The sequence below is a fragment of the Protopterus annectens genome, chromosome 12.part0 (assembly GCF_019279795.1).
Source record: "Protopterus annectens isolate FY-2018-M chromosome 12.part0, PAN1.0, whole genome shotgun sequence".
Classification (NCBI taxonomy): domain Eukaryota; kingdom Metazoa; phylum Chordata; order Ceratodontiformes; family Protopteridae; genus Protopterus; species Protopterus annectens.
Window position 1 is genome coordinate 141,311,643 of NC_056746.1, and position 21,561 is coordinate 141,333,203.

Sequence of the window (21,561 nt, forward strand, 5' to 3'; positions counted from 1 at the left end):
TCACTGGCCCTCTTCAAGAGAAATCTTGATGAGTGGATGGGAAATAGAAAATTTACCTCAAGGATCACTGTAGTGACTTTACTCGACAAAGGTACTGGGAACTAAGGTCGGGTGGCACGATGCCAGAGTAATCCTATGTGCTATGCTTGTAAAGGCTCCAGGGCCATTAGCTTAGTACACATCTATGAAGCTATGTCCTGGTTTAACGAGGACTGATTTTTCAGATACAAATGTGGTTCAATTACATTTATTTGCTGGGTTCTTGCTGTGTTACAGCAGGACATGTACTTCTGTATGCTACATACAAAAATAATTAAAAAACATGAAAATCGCTCTATTATGCACGTTAAACCCCCATCCCCATGGCTTACTTATAACTGCTTTTATGGATTAGATAACACTAATTTTCAAAGTCCCGTGTTAACAAAGTAAACTTTTGAGTGTTAACTATTTTTACAGCATTGCTGTGTAGATGACAGTGATTAGCCAGCCTTTCTTTTGACTCAGAAACTTACTGATAGTTATCAATTTAATTTCATCTTCTTGTGAACAGAAAAAATGTTAGTCTCAACATAAAAAATGCATCAACATAAAAAATGCATTATACACTGCTGCCATACTGCTTCTATATTGGTTACCCACTTATCACTTATGTTGGCATTCAGTATAAATTAAAACCTGCTGCACACTTGTTTCAGTATGTAATGGAAGCACTCCTCTTACCACTTCTTTTAACTTACATTTTAAAGCAGGGTACATATAGGAAGATGCTTTCTCCATATATTTTGGTAGTGAAAACTAAGGGACAGTAATAGTGCTGTTGTCTGTTACTTTAACATCTACTGCACTGTATTGCTGTTTCATCCTCCTTCAAATTATATTACTGTCGGACGCTTTAACTAAGCATAGATAATCTAATGAATTCAATTTTTTTTGATGGAATAAAATTGTTGGTACCTTGACCTTGTTACTTTTCTATTTTTATTTTTTTATTAAAGATAAGTACTAGGTTATGTGCCCTTGCAAGTCATTTTAAGCCTAGCCAGTTTCCCTTTTTGTGATCAAAATAACCTATCCCATTTGGTTATAGAGTGGCTTTACCCATTCCATGGTCAATAATTATATTACCCCTAATGAGAATAACTGGGATCATACCCTAGATAATTTGAGGGGACCCATGCATGGGATAAAGTATTTAGGAGATGCATCTGTCCATTAGTAGTACAGGGGGCAGTCTTGAGGTAAATGTTCCGTTTCCCATTCACAAATCTAAGATGCACTTGAATATGGACAGGAAAGAACTTTTGTTTTATGTAGATGGGAAGTATGTTCCACACCCGTGGTATCCTCTGTGAGATATACCTGTCCCTCCAAAATGTTCTGCTGATGCTACAGTAGAGGTTTAAATCCCTAGACTGAGTATTTCTGATGCTGTATGACTTGATGATGTACAGCAAGGATGCCTTGCATGGCAGACATAGGTCACATCTTAGCAGGATACAGGGTATAGTGGCAGGGCTTTGACTCAGTCCATGTAGAACACATTGTTTAGACCTTGTATCCTTTTAGTAAGCTATAGCAGGGCATTTCATTTGTGGCATGTGTCTGGATAGATGCCTGACAAAGGGGGCATTAAATTCTGTGACTGGCCTAAGGAGAGTTGAGTAAAGGGGGTAATGACATCCCTAGATATAGACACAATGCTTTTGTTTGTAAGCTGTGCAATACAGAAGGGCTTTCTTACAACAAAAGACATGTTGGTTAAAAGTTAGGTCACTATTAACCTAAGTTCCCAAATCCTGAACAACTGGGTTAACTCTTACGGATATATTCTCAATATGATAGTTCCCTGGGGTAGAACACTTCCCAAAGGATATAATAATGCATTTTTTGACATTTAGTTTCAGTCCATGACTTTGCATCAGTTATTTATTTAGGACAAACCTTCCTGTAGGATGGCCAAGTCATTTGGGGATACAATGACTGTTCTTAGCTTGCAGCCATCAGCAAATTTATTCAACGAGAACCCTTTGGTATTGGCTTTTACTTTGCAAAAGTAGATGTCCCAGCACAGAGCCCTGGGGACTCCACTGGTGACAAGTGTCTTTGTAGCAGTAACTTCCCCTATTTTGACTACCTGCATCCCATCTACGAGCCAGTTGGCAATCCAGCAGGTGACAATTATTTAACCTAACGTTCTCTCTCTAGAAGTGCACCTTAACAGTGGGAACATCATGGTAATCCATCTTATTTTCTACTTTGACTTTGTACTGCAGTGATATTACTAAACACATCAATGAAACAAGGTGTGAGCATACTGTTTGACAGGACGGCAGTTATGGAAATGTATGGACATGTTGATTGTACAGGGAAAACAAAAATCATCAGGACTTGCTACCACACATCTTGGGAGGAGGTTGATACTCTTCAGTATAACCACCAGGATTATTATGCACATTGAATGGCAGTGCTAGATATGAGGGGGCCTGCTAAGAGAGCTTTTTTTAAATCAGTTTCTTGTGTAGTGAAGCACAGTGCATTTGTGGGAAAGTCTATTTCTGGTCTGTACCTGATGAAATAGGTGGTTTTCTTGAAAGTTGTGAGGACTGTGGCCTCTAAATAATTATATATAGTTTCAGACTTTTATCTTCAGAAAATGCAAGCTAATGCAAAACTTGTTATTCTAGTTAGTGCCTTAAGTACAAAAGAGCAATATTTAAACTTTGTCTCCAATTTCAAATCTTTGTCTAATGATTATTTATGGCTTTCAGGCTGAAAATACTTAGTGTCACTGAATAATGTTTCTTCACAGTGAGAGGTTCTCTGGTTCAGTTCTTGTCTGGGGTTGCTTTCTGTACAAAATCTGCATGTCCTCAGTGTGTTTGTGTATGCTTTCCCTGGGTACTAAGGATTCCCCTTACATCCCAAAGACGCATGGCAGCTACACTGGCAGTTCTAAGCTGTCCATGGGTTTTGTGTGACATGGAAGAAAAGCCTGGTGATTTACTTTATTTCCTCTTTGCTTGGCAGACTTTGTTGTTGACATCAGCTGTTTAGGAGTCTAATGTGATTCAACAGCAGTAGGTGGATGCTGTCAGCATGCAGCCTCACTGTGTGTTCTTGTATGTACTCACATCTAGTGATAGATCTGTCTCATTAGGGGCAGAGCGTGCGTGTGTGGAAAAAAATCATTAGTGTATCTTGTGATAGTCCTGATGTGTCAAGGGTGGTGTTAATGTGCATGTATAAGATAAAGTAACATCACTAACTTTATCAGTGGACATGCACAATATTGGAGGACAAAATTCTGGTAGCATTAAAAAAAAAAAAATCAAGTAATGATCTTCCAAAAATAAGGCATAAAATGCATCACAAAACGTCTGCACCTTCACAGCCCCTGGGGCCTGGTGGGAATTTGACACATGCTCAATAGAGAAACCCCATTCTGAACCTCTGACCTGGGCCCCATCTAGTCTAAAGCTGGCCATGCTCAGAGATGTACAGAAGGTCCCCTTCAGCATGTGTGGGGATTAACACCGAGCTATTCTTTTCTTTGTTCACAATTAAATCTCAGGTGTGTGTGTAGAAGGGGGATACAGACTGTGTGGGGGCGGAGGACAGTGTGGTTAAATAAACATTCCTCACAATCAAACTTAAAGAGGTTTACACAAAGTTAATATGGTTTGTAGAAGGGCAGTTCGCTGTTTGGAAGCGACGCTTGGACTACACTACAGGGAACACTACTATGAAGAATGTGGGGAAAAAGTAAAGTATCATACATACATACTGGGGGCAATTTTTGGGGCGAGGGCTAAGAAGGCATGCTGTGTATATATGTCTGACAAAACCAAGCAGAAATATGTTACTGTAGCCATTTGTTCTTTTACTTTAGTCCCAGTCTGACATTAGAGGTGGCCTTCTTTTGAAGCGTAAGAAAGCATGCTCTATACATGTATGACAGCAGCAACTTGAAATATGACTTGACTATTTCTTTCACATCCATCCCAAACAAAACCAGAGGGGTACACAGAAAGAGGCCAGCTTTTTTTTTCAGAGGAGGCGCTGGGAGGCAGGTACTGTTCACAGATAAGATGTACATTTCCTCACAAACATTTGTTTTCTCAGTTTACTGGGAAGCACTGTGTGTCAGTTTTGAACATTAAGCCTTGCACACAATTTATTTCTTCACTGAAAGAAAAAAAAATAAGACAGATTTTTTTCCCTCTGTCCTGGCTTTTGTTTAGGTCATCATTTAGTCAAACATTTGTAGGATAAAACCTGAGGTCTTGGGTATAGCTTCTTTTGTGAAGAGTTTGTGCTCTCTCTGTATCTGTATGGGTTTATCTATGCAATCTAGTTTCCCCCAACAACCCAAAGACTCAAAGGAGATGCAATGACATTTTTTTTTTCAAATTCTGCAGTGCGTTTGTGTACCTTGTGATACGCCTACTTGGGTTGTTAGGGACAGTGTCAGACTCAGTGAGTGAGTGAGTGAGTGATTGGGTTAAAAAAGAAATCCGTGTATACTGCAAGAGACCCAACTTCCACTGACAGTGTCAATTTATGTATTGCACAGTTATTAGAGTGTCTTCTTGGCCAGTTAGGGTGTGCTGAAAGGATGGAGGTAAAACCATGGTTGAAGACTAAGAATGAATTTCTTTACTTTAGTCATGACTATTATTCTAGCCATAACTGAATAAAAAAGGTTGGAAAAGGCTCTAAAACAGACCTCAGAACTTCAAAATTACCCATGGCTTCTGGGGACCTAGTAGCCCAAGACCCTTCACTTAATGCAGTTATCTCCACAATAATTTCACAGTGTAGTCAGGTCCCAGTTAGATTGTGATGAAAGAATGCAGGAAAAAGATGAGACACAGCCAGAATCTGAGAAAGGTGTCAAATGTGGTGAAGGTCACCTTGAGGCAAAACAGGTGGTTTCTGCACTGTGAAACATAAGAGGGTAAGGCGTTTCTTTCAATAACCAAGGCTTAGACTGCCAATCCAAGTAATCTAAACATGTTTACTTAAAATCTTATAGGTGAAAAGTCTCGCAAGTGTGGAAGCTTTCAATCATCCTGCTAGGAAATATTAATCATGGTGTCATAATAATAGGGATTTGCAATCACAATGATATAATACTAGGAACCTGAGGCTCTCTTTGTGGAAGGGATTACAGAATGGCATGCCTGGGGAACAGGCATGACTGAATTCATAGATGTCCAGGACAAGGATTAAATGTGTGAAATTTGAGGACTTATTGGTCGATTAAGAAGAGCTTAACATGGGTAATGAGCATGTTAGTACATACATGTGGAGCTCATCATTGCTTGAAGCTGTGGGAAACAAAAAATGTGTTCTCAAGTGTTGAGGCTAATCACAGTAAAAATGACAAAACGTCAAGGTTGGAGAACAGAAAGTTGAAATTGCAGGCTGACAATGCTTTCTCCCTCAAATCCATACCTTTCAACCTCTTACACAAGAGATCTGGACAAAACCAGAAATAATGGGGGAGGCCTAAAAATACAGACAGATTTCAAATATTGCTCTTAGAAATGTAAAAAGTTGCTAGAACAACAGGAGAATATGAAGTCTGAAATGGAAATGTCTGTCATTATTTGGTGACTTCAGTTCTCAATTATTTGTCTGAATTGCATTTTATGAGGAAGAAATAGACTAAAAATATATGGCAAAAATGTGAACAGTTGAGAGGTGTGCTCAACACCCAGAATTTCAGAGATTTCCACATCATGGAATATCCAAGGTATCCCAATAGTAAGAAAAACTTTCCTTGTCCAGCAATAGTGTTTGCTGTGTAAGAACTTAAATTATGAAGTTCAAACTAGAAGGCAGGAACTTCAGGATAGCAAAAAAGTAAGCAATTAAAATTTGAGTAATAAAATAGAAGTTATGTTCTTACCATAACGTTCCATGTTAGTTGTCTTCTTCTCGCCTTCTTCTTGCTGGATGGGTTCGGAGCCGACCTCGGCTCCGACTCGGCCATTCTAAAGCTCGAGAGTTGGTTCCACCGGCTCGAGGCTCCCCTTATATCCCACAATGCTAGGCGAGAGTTACCTCAGATCTCGTTTGTAAGCTAACCCCAGCTTAAGATAGTAACAGTATAAAACAGAATAACTATAACAGAGACCACCTCTAACAACAGGGAGAAGAAGGGTGACCTACATCCTGAAACAAGAAATATGCATAATAGCATATAGCTAAGAAAGAGGTGGTAGAAAGAGAGGTCACGATCACAACTCCTCTAGGTCTGTCCAGGCCAGGGGGAAGGAGGGTGGGGCGAAGAAGAAGCGAGAAGAAGACAACTAACATGGAGCGTTATGGTAAGAACATAACTTCTATATGTTAAGTTGTCTATCTCGCCTTCATTCTTGCTGGATGGGACCGCGTCCCTAGCACCTTGTCCCGGGTGGCCTAACGGAACAGACTCCTGAGAACAGTGGAACCAAAATTAGCTCTATGCCTAGAAGCTAAATCCAACTTATAATGGGAAATAAAAGTGTGAGGAGTAGCCCAAGTAGCCGCTGCACAAATGGTGTCAATAGGCAGTCTGTCTTGGAAGGCTAGAGAAGTAGCCAAAGCTCTGGTGGAATGGGCTTTAGGCTTATTAGGCAGTTTTTTGTGTCTAATCTCATAAACAAGGGTAATCAGAGATGTTAGCCATCTGGATAAAGATACCTTTGAAACTGGAAGTCCCTTTCTGCTTTCCGCATAGGAGACAAACAGCTGATCAGATTTTCTGAATTGTTTCGTCCTGTCCAAGTAGTACCTTAATTGACGATGAACATCCAGACAGTGTAATTTTGTTCAGACCTATTTGAATACTCCGGAAAAAGACAGGGAGGTCAATGCACTGGTTTAGATTTGATGTTGAAACCACCTTAGGCAAAAAGGATGGGTTAGTTCGTAAGGAAACTCTGTCCTTATGGAACACAAGGTAAGGAGAACGACAACTGAGCGCTTGAAGTTCTGAAATTCTTCTAGCTGATGTGATAGCCACCAGAAAGAGAGTTTTCCATGATAATAACTTTAAGGAACATGAAGCTGCAGGTTCGAAGGGGAAAGAATCAAAGAAGCAAGAACTAAATTTAGGTCCCAAGGAGAAGGAGGATTTCTTACAGGAGGTCTGAGCAGAAAAACTCCTTTCAAAAAGGCTTTGCAGAGTTTGTGGGACATTAGGGCGGATTCAGAAATACCCACATGGAAATTAGAAATAGCTGCCAATTGAACCTTAAGAGTAGATGGAGATGAACCTGCATGGAAGAGTTCAGCAAGAAAATCGAGGACTAGTTGGATGGAAGCGGTGAAAGGATCTATGTCCTTTCCTTGTGCCCAATATGAAAATCGTTTCCACTTACTCAAATAAATCTTTCGAGTGGAAGATTTATGGGAAGCTATCAAAATATCTCTAACAGAGTGAGATAATTGAGGAAGCCTGGCTACGGTTGGAAGTGGAGGAACCAAGCAGTGAGGTTCAGAGAGGGGAGGGAGCGATGAAACTGACCCGACTGATGGATCAAAAGATCTGGAACTAGGTCCAGATTCCACGGTCGCTCCAAAAGAAATCGATGCAGAAAGGGGAACCACACTTGTCGAGGCCAGTAAGGAGCAATGAGGATCAATGAGGCCTTCTGAGCAATAGCTTTCTGTATTACTTGAGAGATCAGTGGGAAAGGAGGAAATGCATACAGAAGTCCCGGGGCCAAACTTGGACTAGCGCGTCCCTGCTGGGTTGGCCTGGTAAAGGGAATAGAGTGAAGTATTCTCTGCACTTGCTGTTTTGGGGAGTAGCAAAAAGATCGCAGCAAGGCTGACCCCACTTGAGAAAAATCTCTCTCACTACAGAGTCTTTCAGAGACCACTCGTGAGGCATGAGAATAGCTCTGCTCAACTTGTCCGCAATGTGATTGGACTTCCGGGGATGTGCGTTGCTATCAGAAAACGCTGAGAAGAAATCGCCCATTGCCACAGTCTGCGTGCTTCTCGACACAGGGGTATGATCTGGTTCCGCCTTGTTTGTTGATGTACCACACTACAGACATATTGTCTGTCTGGATTGCAATCGTTCCCAAGGGAAGAGAGTGTTGAAGGGCTTGCAACGCTAAAAGCACTGCTCTCATCTCCAGAACATTTATGTGCAAGTGGCATTCGTTTGGTTGCCATGTGCCCTGGACTGTCCTGCCCTGATAATGCCCCCCCCCACCCGATCAGGGAGGCATCCGTCGTCAGAGTAGCAACCGGAGGAGGTGGAACAAATGGTCTCCCCAACAGGAGCTGGGGGGAAGACATCCACCACATGAGATGCTTTTTGCACGCTTGCGTGATCATAATGGTGTGAGACATTGGAAGTTCCTGGTATGACCATTGAGAAAAGAGCATCCACTGAAGGATCCGCATGTGGTATCTGGCCAATGGAAGGAGGGTATGGCGCTGCCATGATTCCCAACACCTTTAGAACTAACCTGGCTTTGGCTCTGTTGTTGTTGAGAAGTAGTGATACCAATTTTGAATGTCTGATATCCTTTGGTTCGTTAGTGTTGCAGACATGTTTACAGTATCTAATTTTGCCTATGTAGGTAATAGTACGACAAGGCGACAAAACAGACTTTTCGCAATTTATTGAGATACCCAGTTTTGACAGGCGAAAAGTGTAATCTCTGGCCATCAGAAGGAGATGCTTGGTGGGAGCTGTGAGGAGCCAGTCGTCCAAATATGGAAACACCTGGAATCCTTGTCGTCTCAGGTGAGAAGCTACCACTGCCATGCATTTGGTAAACACCCGGGGCAGTGGTGAGACCAAAGGGCAGGGCCCTGAATTGAAAATGACTGGTTCCCAGCCTGAAGCGGAGGAATCTTCTGGAGCGCCTGTTCATTTTATGTTATAGTACGCGTCCTGAAGGTCTATAGAGCACATCCAGTTTCCTTTTCCCAACAGGGGAAGAATGGATTGCAGCGTGACCATCCGAAATCTTGTTTTCTTGACCGATCTGTTCAAGATACTGAGATCCAAAATTGGTCTCCAGTCCCCTGTTTTCTTTGGAACTAAAAGAACCTTGAGTAGATTCCGGATCCTAGTTGGTCTGCTGGCACTGGCTGAATAGCTCTTTTGCAAGCAGTTTTGAAATTTCCAAAGCTGCTATATCCCTTTGAGCGGGTGGAACATCTGGAAGGGATTTTTGACTGACTTGGAGAGCGAAGAAGGGAATAGAATAACCTTCGAAATGATGGACTGTACCCATTTGTCTTGTGTCAAGGATAGCCAGGCTTCTGGGTACAGTGACAATCTTCCCGACTGCCTCCGAAGATGGGCAGTCGGGCAACACCTCAGGGATGCTGAAAGGGCTTATCGGAAGGCGTTTCTCGATTGCCCTGGTTCTGCGGACCCCTCTGCCTCTAGGGCGGCGTCTACCATTGTTGTTCCCCTCTGCCTCTGGCGGGAACCGACTCTGTCGTCAGGCGAAGTCCCTTGAGATTGTTTACGGAACCACATCTTTCCCCCCTTCTGGCCTTTGGGGTAAGGCCTAGAAGGAGTGGAAAAACGGACTCCGATGGCAGAAAGGGTCTTGCCATCCGTCTCGCACCTAGTCAGGGTTTCTTTCACTTGTGGACCAAAAAGGGATGATCCATCAAAAGGGGAGTTTGTGAAAGACGTCTTGAAAGGTTCCGCAAAATTGCATAGCCGCATCCAGGCGTGCCTACGTAAGGTTACCCCTGTTCCAGCGGCTCTGCTCGCTCCATCGGCCGCATAAGAGAGGAGGCGCATGGAGGAGTTGGAAATAGAATTAAGGATAGCCAGCTGCGTGTTCATTTTTCTTGGGAACCCGCCGCTGTAGGGGCCTTAAGCATTTCACTCGCTTCTTTGATCAAGTCCCTTTGGAGGCGGGTGGAATGGCACAGGGAATTCAGCGACGCATAGTAAATGTCGCTGAGGAGAACATCCGCTTCCGTACCTATCCATGGACCTAGATTCCTTGTTAGGTGGATGGACAGGCACTGAAGGATCAGCCAGTTCCTTCTTTGTGGCGGCAGCTACCACCATAGCATCCACAGAGACTCCTTTTGATAAAAATTCCTTGTCTGCTGGAGCTGTGATGAATTTGGAGGGTCTCCTGGGAGTGGGGTCCACTGAATCAGGAGCCGTCCATGCCTTTTTAGCAACCACCTGCATGAGGGGGTCGAAAGGGGGGGACACCCAGGAGGTGGAAGGACGAGAGCCAAACGCCTCAAGATGCACAGATTCGTCCTCCGAAGGGTTGAGGGCTGGCCAATTTCCCCTCTGTTTAAGGATCTCCAGAATGTCTGCAAAAGAGACATCTTCAGAAGGGGAACGGGGGGAACCCTCAGAATCATCCAGATCTGTGTCGGACATGATAGACTCAGGTGAGTCAATGTGCTTCCTCTTGCACTTCCTCTTCCGAGGGGCTCTTCTGCCAAATCAGGAGAGGCCTCGGAAGAGGATGAAATCCCCACAGGGGGCTCCTGAGGAGTTGGCTCTCTGCGGTCCGGGATGAGGGAGTGAGTCGACTTACCCTGAGGCAGCATAGAGGGAGGGGCTGACGGAGCCGACTGTGGAGTAGAGCCAGGCTCTAACACACTCCGCATGACCTCGAATGCACCCCTGTCAGGCAAAGCCAGAGGTCCCGCTCCAAGGAGCTAAGGACCCCCTCGGCACCGACAGTGATGGCTCGAGGCCGATGTCGGAGCCGAACTCACCAGCGCCGAAGCACCGAGAGGGAGAGGGGGGTCGGACAAGGGTCGATGCCACTCACCCCTCGGAGCCGACGAGGGAAGTCGGCGCCGAGATTCCTCCATGGAAGAAAGCGGAGCCGGCAGCGGAGCCGAAGACAATTGTCTCGGCTCGAGGTGACCACAGTCTCGGTTCCGACGACGACCGGCTCCGAGCTCAAGAGAGTCGAAGGAGGAAGGAGTTGATGGACGGGACAGGCACCGACTGATGAGTCGGGCTCTGAAGCATCTGGGCTAGTGCCTCAGACTTGAGTAGTCGACTCACCACCCTCTGAAGGTCATGATCAGACAACCTCGATGACCTAGAGGAATGAGACCTTTGGCTCCGTTCAGACAGCAGGGGAGAACCTGGAGCCGAATGAACGGAGCCAAGAGAAGGTGACCTAGACCTCTTTCTGGTTGTCGGCTCCGAAGATCTTATCGGAGCCGACACGGGTACCTCGATAACCTCGGCTCCGGCGGAGCCGAGGGAGCCACAGAAACTGTGGACTGAGTCTTATCGGCTCCAGCCGGAGCCGATAAAGGCAAAGGTTGAACAACCTGAGGTCTCGGCTCAGAAGCCGGGCCCGAAGCCCTCGTTGCCTTGGAGGGCTTCCCTGTTGGGACAGACAGGGATTCCTCGGCCTTCAACAGGCCTCTCAAAATGAGCTTGTTTTTCTTTCCTGCAGGACCCTGGGGCTGAAGCCATGGCAGACAGCACAGGAGTCCTGCAGGTGCAAAGGCCCCAGACAATAGACACAAGAAGTGTGAGCGTCTGTCAGAGACATTTTCTGACAGCACGCATCACACTTCTTGAATCCGGAGACCTTTGCTTCTTTAGACATAGCCTAACTGGTGAACACAAACACACACTCAAACACACCAGTTATACCCTGTCAAAAAACACAATTATAGTAAAAGTATACTAAAAATAAGTACAATAAGCAGTAGTACACTACACAAACACTCCCTAGGGAAGGGAAGGCCTAAGGCCCAAGGGAAGAACTAAAAGTTCTTTTGACAAGAAACGGGAAGAAAATAGGATCGGGGATAGAGTTTAATAAACTACACTAATTTAGGAATAATTAAACTAAAAAAAGGGGAAACAAGAGTAACTTTTTATAGAAAAAGTTAAAACTTACCAGGAACCGGTAGAATAACCAACCTCGAAGCTGTAGCGGCAAACGAGATCTGGGGTAACTCTCGCCTAGCATTGTGGGATATAAGGGGAGCCTCGAGCCGGTGGAACCAACTCTCGAGCTTTAGAGTGGCCGAGTCGGCGCCGAGGTCGGCTCCGAACCCATCCAGCAAGAATGAAGGCGAGATAGACAACTTAACATCTTATATTAATCAACTTCTAAGATAATGCATTACAGTAGTTTATAACTCCATCATGTAGAATTGTAACATGAAATATCTTACTACAAAACAACCTGCCTAATAACCATTTAACACTAGTAACAAAAAAAAAAAACATTTCAGGCTCCTACAAAATTATTAGCTGCTGAAAGAAAAGTTGTAATCTAAAGGAAAGAAACTATGAATTAAAGCATATTGGAGACAGAGAGAAATATACCTACTGTCCTGTATCGCCACTCAATTAAAAACAGAGTGTAAGAAATTTATACTGTACAAGTGTATGTGTAGCATACAGACAGAAAAAAAAAATAAGAGTATTATTTAGGGAAGAACTGAAGGGGAACGTGGAGAAAGAAAAACAAAAGCAGAAAAGGGGACTGAGAGATAGGAAAATAAAAAAATGCAAAACCTAAAACGAGGGAAAATAAAGTGAGGAAAAAAATAAGAATGGTGGGGAAAACTTAAAGAAGTGGAGATGAGAAAAAAAGAAAAATATATGCAGGTAGTTTGCAAGTCGGTAAGACTGATGGTACAACTTAACTGCAATGGAACCATTTTGGGTAAATGTTAACAACACAGGATGAGCTAATACCCAATATTTTCACCCATCTAAACTCATTACAAAGAAACAAGGGAAAATTTTCTGTCGCAAAGCTGATATTCATTAAAAGTTCATTTTCTGACATTGTTATAGTGCACTAAGCAGTATGTATGCACAATAATTATTTCTAACAGAACTCAAAGCTGTAGGCTAGCTTTAAACACAATTACAACTTAGAGATTGCTTTGGAAAGATAAAGTTACAGGAGGCTGTTTTTAAATTAAGAGTATGTGCCTAACAAAAATCTACACACGAGCATTTAGTCACATACAACTTCAAAAATACCTTCAGGACACAAAGCAAAAATACAACCGAATTTACCCAGAGATCAGAAAAATAGTATTCTGAAGAGTCATCTAGCTTCTATGTATTTCTATTAAGTGCAGATCACCTTGTATTCTAAAAAATAAGTTCTGACCAGAACATGATCAGTCAAACATATTTACATGACTAACGCATAAGAAAATGCACTCCCTCAATACTCAAGGAACTTCATTTCTATTCAAAATTAATCCAATAAAACAAATCTTGAAATAGACAGGAAAAGTTTTACTTTCTTGAACCATCTTTCACGTCTGAATATATAATCCCTGAAAGGACAGAGTGCTTGAATGCATTAAGTTTAACTAACTGCACTCCCCAAATTGTTTTTCATTAGTGCTCATAGAAAAGCTTTTTTAGGTAGACTATCCAAAAAGTGGTCTGCATATCCTAGCTCTCAATGAGAAGACAGGAAAAATGAAATATTAGTTTCAAAAACATTCCACAAAATATCAGGTAATCCAAACAATGATGTGTACAACAAGACATACCTTACAGAAAGCATATAAATACAATTAATTTAAACACAGTCTCAAACCGCAGTGGAATATTTACCAACAATACAGAACTTACCAAAAATGGAGCACAAACCCATGTAAATGTGCCCACAGCCGCCAAATAAGCAGCCTTTTTAAGTACTTTTAGTTCCTCCTCCCGGATTCCTAATACTCTGTCTTTAAATGCCAACTCCCAAGCATACAGTTTTAGCACTTTGATCCCATTGAGAATTTCATTCATCAGTTTGATACGATTATCTTTGCTCTTCATCTGGGCTACCTAAAACAAAAGAAAAAAAGTCAGCAACTGAAAGTCAAATTTTACATGCCAAATGCAATTTGTTTCAGTCACTGAAGCCGTCCCCACCATCATTTTTGCATAAACATACATCTCTGCCAGTTACACGAGTGACAGATGAACAGAAACAAAACAAAAAAAAATAATAAAATAAAATAACCCTATAAGCAACTGCTAGTGTTAAAACAATGGAGAATTTGCAAATATATGGGAAGGTATGAGAATTTCATACATTTTCAAGGAGGACTTGTGAACAACTCCTTGAAACAAGACTCAGCATTCACTTTGGTGTGAACAATTTAAAAAAAGTATCTGACATGAATTTAAGATGAATTTCTACTTTCAAAATGTAAAGCTTTTTCAAGAGAGTTCTACTCCTCCCACAGTCAGTAACAAGCATATTGCGGGTAATTTTCATTTATATAATAACTTGGGGGAACGTGCCGATTCAAGAGCACTTTTTAGTCACTGATCTAGTATTAACCTCCTTTCCAGAATGACCGACTGCTATAACATTTCTTTGAGACCCAAGCTGTGTCATGTGTCCCTGAAATGAGGAAAGCAGGACCAGAAGTTGTCAAGCATACACATTAAATGTTGCAATGAGTGGATAGGCAGTTAAGGATACCATTAAACTGAAACACTGTGCTCTCAAAAAAAATGGTAATGGAGGAGAAGAATAAGACTCAAAGGCAGACTAGCAGAAAGAGGGGTTTAAACATCTCCATAAAATCTTCACATTTTAAGCAGCAACATAGATACATCTGCTTTAATAGAAAATAAGACAAATAGCAGCAATATTTTTCACTGTTATTTTCATGCAGTGTGTGTGTGCATAGAAGTATTATAGAATTATATAACGTAAAAACTGGTTTCATCATAGTAATAACATGTACTTGACAGAAAAATATATACATAATTTGGTATAACTTTTTCCTTCACAGTAACACAGGTCATAGTAACAGTGTGATATTTTCAGAACAAAGCATCTGCAAGTACAGAAAAGAAAAATGCAGTAAACGAGAATAATTAGCTTAACAGAATGTGCTTGTGTGGAACAAAAAGTATTATACTTCTGAATGTTTTTGTAACAAATGGCATTAACAATTGAGGCTTGTTGAACTATAAATAGTTTAATGTACAAGAGAAATGGCTAACAAAGCAAAAAAAGTTAGACTAGCCTCTCAATGAAAGAACATTTCGACCTGCTAAAGAAACAGTTTTTATCTGGATGAGATAAGAATGCAGACAAAGAAGGCCTCAATGCAGGAAAAGAATAGTTGTGTAAGAACTTACCATAACCTTAGATGTCCTTCTCTTCCATGTTGCAGTATTCATAACACTAGGAAGTTTCAGCCAGCAGCACTACCATCTGGCCAGTATACCAAAGTCTTTGCTTCTGGAGGGTACATGTGACATCCCTTGTCAGGGCCATAAACCGGCATAGGGTATAAAGGCGACGTCTGCACGCACCCTCCTCAGAATGAACTGCCGAATACAGTAGTACTCCTGTAGGTAGAAGGATCCCAAGGGAGTCCTTAGAATTACATGTAGGTTACAGTCAGGGTGGCATGACGTTTGTGTTTAGTGGAGAAACTGGGGGATAGAAGTTTTTTTTTCCACAAGTCAGTATGGTATGTAAGACGGTAAAGGTAGAGGGGTAGGTGGGGGGGACTGAATACTGCAACATGGAAGAGAAGGACATCTAAGGTTATGGTAAGTTCTTACACAGCTATTCTATGTCCTTCTATTCACATGTTGCAGTATTCATAACAGTAGGGAGAGTACCAGACCTTTTTAGGTATGGTTCTGGGTGGAGGATTGGGTTCCCTGGTCAATGAGTCCTTGGAGGATAGACCTGGCAAAACCTGCCCTAGCTCTAGAGACTAAGACCAATTTGTAATGTTTGGTAAATGTATGGAATGGATGGAAGCATAGTCAATTCCTTTGAAGAAGGTAGCTGAGGAAGCAGCTGCCCTGGTGGAGTGAGGTTTGACTTGACTGTGCAGGGATTTTCTATGGTAAGAGTAGCATAAGGTAATGGATTTAGAAATCCATGAGGAAATGGTTTGCTTGGAGACTGCCTTCCCTAGAGCTCTCGGGTGGAAGGAGATGAAAAGTTGATCTGACTTTGATAGGTTTGTTTTTTATCTAAGTAATACGTCCGTTGTCTGTGGACATCCAAGGAATGGAGAGTCCTTTCTGAGGATTTTTGTGGTTGAGAGTAGAAAACTGGTAGATTACTGGTCTGGTTTAATGAAAGTTCATTAACCACCTTCGGCATGAAGGAAGGGTTGGTCCTAAGAGCAACTCTGTCCTTGTGGAAAATAAGGTAGGGAGAGGTAACCATGAGGGGCTTGTATCTCCGATACCCTCTTGGGCAGATGTAAGGACCACTACATCTGTTTTCAGTGTGAATATCTTCTGGGATACTGAAGGAGCTGCTTCAAAGGGTGGCAATGTAAGTTTTTCTAGTACAAAGTTCAGGTCCCAAGGGGGGGGGGGTAGGTTTCCTGGGAGCCCTGATGTAAAGAACCCCTTTGAGGAAAAGTTCAACTTCCAGTCTAGAAGCCAGAGGAGGGGAGATAGGCAGGCAGAGATGGCAGACAAATGCACTTTGACTGGTGAGTATGTTAGTCCTGAATGAAGTAGCTCGCACAAGTAGGAAAGGACTATAGGTATAGAAGTAGTCAGAGGGTCCTGTTTTTTTAATCGACACCAGTAGGAGAATCTGCTCCATTTGGGTACATCGTTTCTCCTGGTACTAGGCTTTCTGGCCTCCTGCAGAACACCGAGTACATCCTGTGAGTATAGGGTGTCTGCAGAGGAACAAAATCCTATTACCTATAAAGTTAATTTCAGATTGTTCACCTGTGGGTGTAGTAGGGATCCCCTGTACTGTGTGAGTAGGTCTATTTGGTGGGGTAACCTGTGTTGATTGCCCTTGCCTAGTAGGTGTAGGAAGGGAAACCAATGCGGTCTTGGCCGAAAGGGGGTCACCAGTAGGATTTTTGGGCTGTCCCTCTGCATTTTCAGAAGGACTTTCTGAATTAAAGTGAAGGGGGGGCAGCATACAGGTACATTCCCTCCCAAGATAAGGAGAAGGCGTCCATTTTCCATGCTTGTGGATGTGGATTCCTTGTGCAGAATTTTGGCATCTGTCTGTTCTGGGTGGAGGCAAAAAGATCCACTTGTGGATACCCCACCTGTGGATTATGTCCAGAAATACTTCCCTGTGAAGCATCCTTTCCTAACTGGGAGCTAACGTTCTGCTCAGGAAGTCTGCCATGATATTCTGTGTTGAAAGGGTATACACAGCTACCAGATGAATGTAGAGAGATACTGCTAGGTTCCAGATCTGGATTGCTAGGCTGCACAGAGGGTATGACTTGGTTCCGCCAGCTTGTTTATGTACCACAGGACTGTACTATTGTCTGTGATTACTTTCAGGATTCATGACTGAAGGACTGATTTGAAGGTTAGTAGGGCTAAGTGTAAAGCCCTCATTTCTTTGATGCAGATATGATCCTTCTGCCTTGGGTTGGACCATGTGCCTTGCACCAAGAGTTGTTTTTGGTTTGTAAGTCGCACTGCCCCCCACCCCAAGTTGGAAGCATCTGTGGATACCTGTTGGAGGGGTGCAGGGACCTGAAGGTGGGTGCCTAGGTTGAGGTGGAGAGCTGATATCCACCACTGGAGATCCTTACTCAAACATTGAAGTAAGGGGAGGGGGGTTTTCAGGACTCACTGGATTTTTCACATGTGGAGTTTTGCAAGAGGCAACATGGGTATGAGTGATGCCATGTGACCTAGAATTCTTAACTTTTCTCGAGCTGGCAAGGAAGTGTGGAAGAGGTGTTTTTGCAAGTATAGACAAATGTCTACAATTCTTTGATCTGGAATGAAGCCTTTTATTTTGTCTGTTCTGATCCTGCATCCCAGGAAAACCAGGTCCTGAGAGGGGATCAGGTGAGACTTTTCATGGTTTATGGTGAACCCTAACTGAGATAGGGTGGAGATTTCCTGTTGTAGATGTAACTAGGAGGAGTGGGTGGTCTTGAAGAATGAGCAGGTCATCCAGGTAAGGGTATATCTGAATACCAGAGTCCTGCAGTGAGCAATGATGAGAGCCAGGCACTTTGTGAACACTTGGGGAGCAGTAGAGAGTCCAAAGGGCAAAGCAGAGAATGGCAAGAGCCTACTGCAAAATCTGAGGTATTTCCTGTAATCTGGGTGAAGGTAGATGTGTAGGTAGGCATCCTTCAAATCCAGGGCTACCATGAAAGCCTGAGTTGGAATGAGTGGTAAGAGCAGGGGTAAGGTAATCATTCTGAAGCTGGGAACTTTGAGAAAGAGGTTTAGAAAGGATAAGTCTCAGATTGGCCTCCATGGGCTGTCCTTCCCTGGTACCAGAAACATTCTGGAGTAAAAGCCTATGTTTCTTTGATGGTATGGTACCTGTTCTATGGTACCTTGACCTAGAAGTTGTTGAATGATGGATGAAAAAGGTGGGTTTGGCTTGCAGTGGTTGAGGGATACCACGAAAGGGTGGTAGCATCCACCAAGCCATGAAATTGCCTAACTGAATGATGGAGAGTACCCATTGTTCTGATGTGATTATATGCCAGGAGGGAAGGGAGAGGGTGAGACAGAGGGAAAGTGGGGTGTTTAGGTGCAAGGTTGGGTACTCACAGAGGAGGAGATCTGGAATCATCAGACTGGCCTTGAAAGGGTGTAGTGGATGAGCTGGTTGTAAATCTTGGAGTAGAGGTTTTCCTAGTTTGTCTGTGTCCTTTAGACTGTGGAGCAGTGTGCGAGGACTGCCTTCTGACAAAGGAAGGTTTTTGTGGATAATTCCTGTGGTATCTTGTTATACCAAACACCAGTAGGTGTTTAAGATTTTGAAGTTCCTTACCCTTTTCTTGAAGGGATTTGAAGAGTTCTGCTGAGGCTTGCCCAAACAGAGCTTTATTATCAAGGGTGCATGCAACAATTTTGTTTGCACATCCATGGGTAGGGGGTTGTAGTCTCACCCAAGAATAATGCCTCAAGACTGATATAGATGCAGCAGACTTAGATGAGGCTTCTACAGCATTATAACTGCACTTTGAGTGCCTAGTTACTTGGGATGCAGTGGAGGGGAGAGCATTAATTTGTGCTTTAATGGGAGAATCTGGTGCCTCAGACAGTAATGTGGAGGCCTTGCTAATGGTATCCAGGACAAATCTAGCCATACGTGTTTGATAGTTGGGAGCTCTTACAGCCAGAGGAGAGGAGGTATAAACTTTCTTCCCTAGTCTGTCCATGAATTTATTGTCTTTGTCTGTGGGATAAAGAGCAGAAGGTAGTTACCTAGATGATTTGTCAGCAGAGATGGCAATAACTGCTGGATCTGCTAGTGGGATCCTAAAGAGGTATTCGGTATCCTGAAGGACCTTGTAGAATCGATCCGGTCATATAGAAGTGGGTGGTTGAGAGTCAGGGGATTGAGAAGCAGCCAAGAAAGCATCCTGGAAGGCAGGTAGCAAGGGGGGCCACTGCTGAAGGAGAAGGTCACTCCATTTGTAAAAAGTCGAAGTACCTTTTCTTGCCGTCAGATACTTCAGATGCCTGCCTAGATATTCACAAAGGTGATTTCTTCCCTTGGAGACTCAGGAGTAATGGAGTTATCCTCCTCTGGGGGAATGAAATCTTTTGGGGACTCTATTTGTGATTCATATGAAACCGATTCATCTGAAGAAGAGTACTCTTCCTCTGATACCTGTAAAGTAGGTCGAGGTGAGGGGGCTGGTTGGGCCTGTTGTGTCTGTAAGGCCTGAAAAGCCTTAAAAAGACTGAGAAAAAACTTCCCATCCAGGATATGGTTGGGTTTCAGGGTGTTTAACTTTTTTTTCTTTAAGGGAGTAACTGGTGGGGAAAGAATCGAAGCAGATGTCTGCCTGGGTGGAAGTGAAGGAGCAAGGCCATCTGATTGACTGAGACGTGGTTCACCTCTGCCACCAGGATTTGATGGCTGAATAGCCTCAGCGGACGTACTAAAAGTTTCTGCCACCCCAGCTTCCACTGAGGTTCCCAGGCCTGGCTTGGGAACAGAAGTCTGGGAAGATGCCAGGCTTTCATCAGCCTCAAGAACCTTTTCGGACGCCTGAGGCACAGCATGGTATTCTGGCCTAACTTTCTTGGCCTTCTTCCTTGTCGGCTCTTCGGACAGGCCTACCCCTCTTCGGACAGGCCTACCCCCCCCTTTCATACAGAGTCCAAGACGTCAGAGTTTCTGATTTTCTAAATACAATTTTAGTGCAGCAAGACAGCTACAAAGGGTTTTCGGGATGAAAGAAAAGGGGCAGGATGAATGATCGTGGGCCTCGCCTAAGCAAAAAATGCACTTCATGTGCAGCAAGACAGCTACAAAGGGTTTTCGGGATGAAAGACTTACAAACGGGGCAGGACGAATGATCGTGGGCCTCGCCTAAGCAAAAAACGCACTTCATGTGCCCATCCTTGTGAGGAATTAGTCTCCCACAAGCACACTTCCCCTTTCTAGCTGACATGTAAGACAAAACAATAATCAAAGGCAAAGAAATAAACCAACAGGGCACTTATATGTATCGGTAGAAGAAACAATCATCTGGTCTGGAGACTTAACTGTCATCTGAAAAAGCGATCTGCTTTTGAAACTTGCTAACAGGAGTCCGACGTTCACTGCGGTAGGAAATTTCTGAGGAGGGTGTGTGCCGATGTCACCTTTATACATAAGTTTATGGCCCTGACAAAGGATGTCACACGTACCCTCCAGAAGCAAAGTCTCTGGTATACTGCCCAAAAGGCATCGCTGCTGGCAGCAACATGTGAATAGAAGGACACAATGTTTTCATCAAGGACAAAGTTTTGGACCTTTTAAATGTTCATAAAAGTACATGTACTAATTAATATTTTGTTGGCATCAACCTCAATACAGTCGGTACTGAACAGCTCAGAGCAGTTATCAGGAACTTTCAAGTGGGTGAAACTGAGATTTCATCTTTACATCTGCTCTGAGATATTCACCAGCATTTTCAACAGAAAGGGAGTTTCTAGTTTTCAGTTTTAGTCTACAGCCTGATCACTTGTTAGCCATTTCTAAAAATGGTAAGCCTCTTTCTGAAATAACATGGATACCATCAAATATATAAGTGCTAAATCCACACATTCTGTGGCCACAGACTTAAACCAGGCTCTTGATAAACTCCGGACATTATTGTGTCAGTAGTAAGAACAAGTCAGTACTGATGTTAAACGTAATAAAGCATTGCTTAGTATAAATAGAAATGAGAAAGTTTATATGTGCAAATGGGTTCACTGTTTTGATCAGTATGTACAACAGTATAAAAGTAAAACTGCATGTCTCAACTGTGGAGACCGATATCTTTTTGTTTAACATGTCATAAAACTGTTACAGATATTGTCAGCAAAGACTACGTAAGACAAGTCAAAATTGACAGATGAAGTCAAAAATTATTTTGTAATGCCAGTTTCTACCTTTTATAGAGAATTCCCGTCATTTTAAGATCATGCTAAATGTTTACAGGTTGTAGAGACAGCTGAAATGCTTCAGACCTACTGCTCACAGTGGGATGATTTTAACAAAAATACGGAACTGCATGCAAACTGTTTTAGACATTTTGACTAGGGATGATGTTGCTACACACACTGCTATGAATACACAGGAAAATATGTGTGGGGACACTGACACAGAAACTCTTATA

At 42.9% G+C, this 21,561-nt stretch overlaps 1 protein-coding gene across 2 annotated transcripts in view; it reads right to left on the reverse strand.

Moving 5' to 3' along the window:
- ABCC1 (ATP binding cassette subfamily C member 1) overlaps positions 1 to 21,561 on the reverse strand; it is a 1,301,041-nt gene that overhangs the window by 749,223 nt on the left and 530,257 nt on the right. For both annotated transcript variants that reach the window (XM_044089159.1, XM_044089158.1), the window contains exon 12: positions 13,595 to 13,798. In XM_044089159.1, coding sequence (XP_043945094.1) covers positions 13,595 to 13,798 — 204 coding nt within the window. The remainder of the gene's footprint in view (positions 1 to 13,594; positions 13,799 to 21,561) is intronic.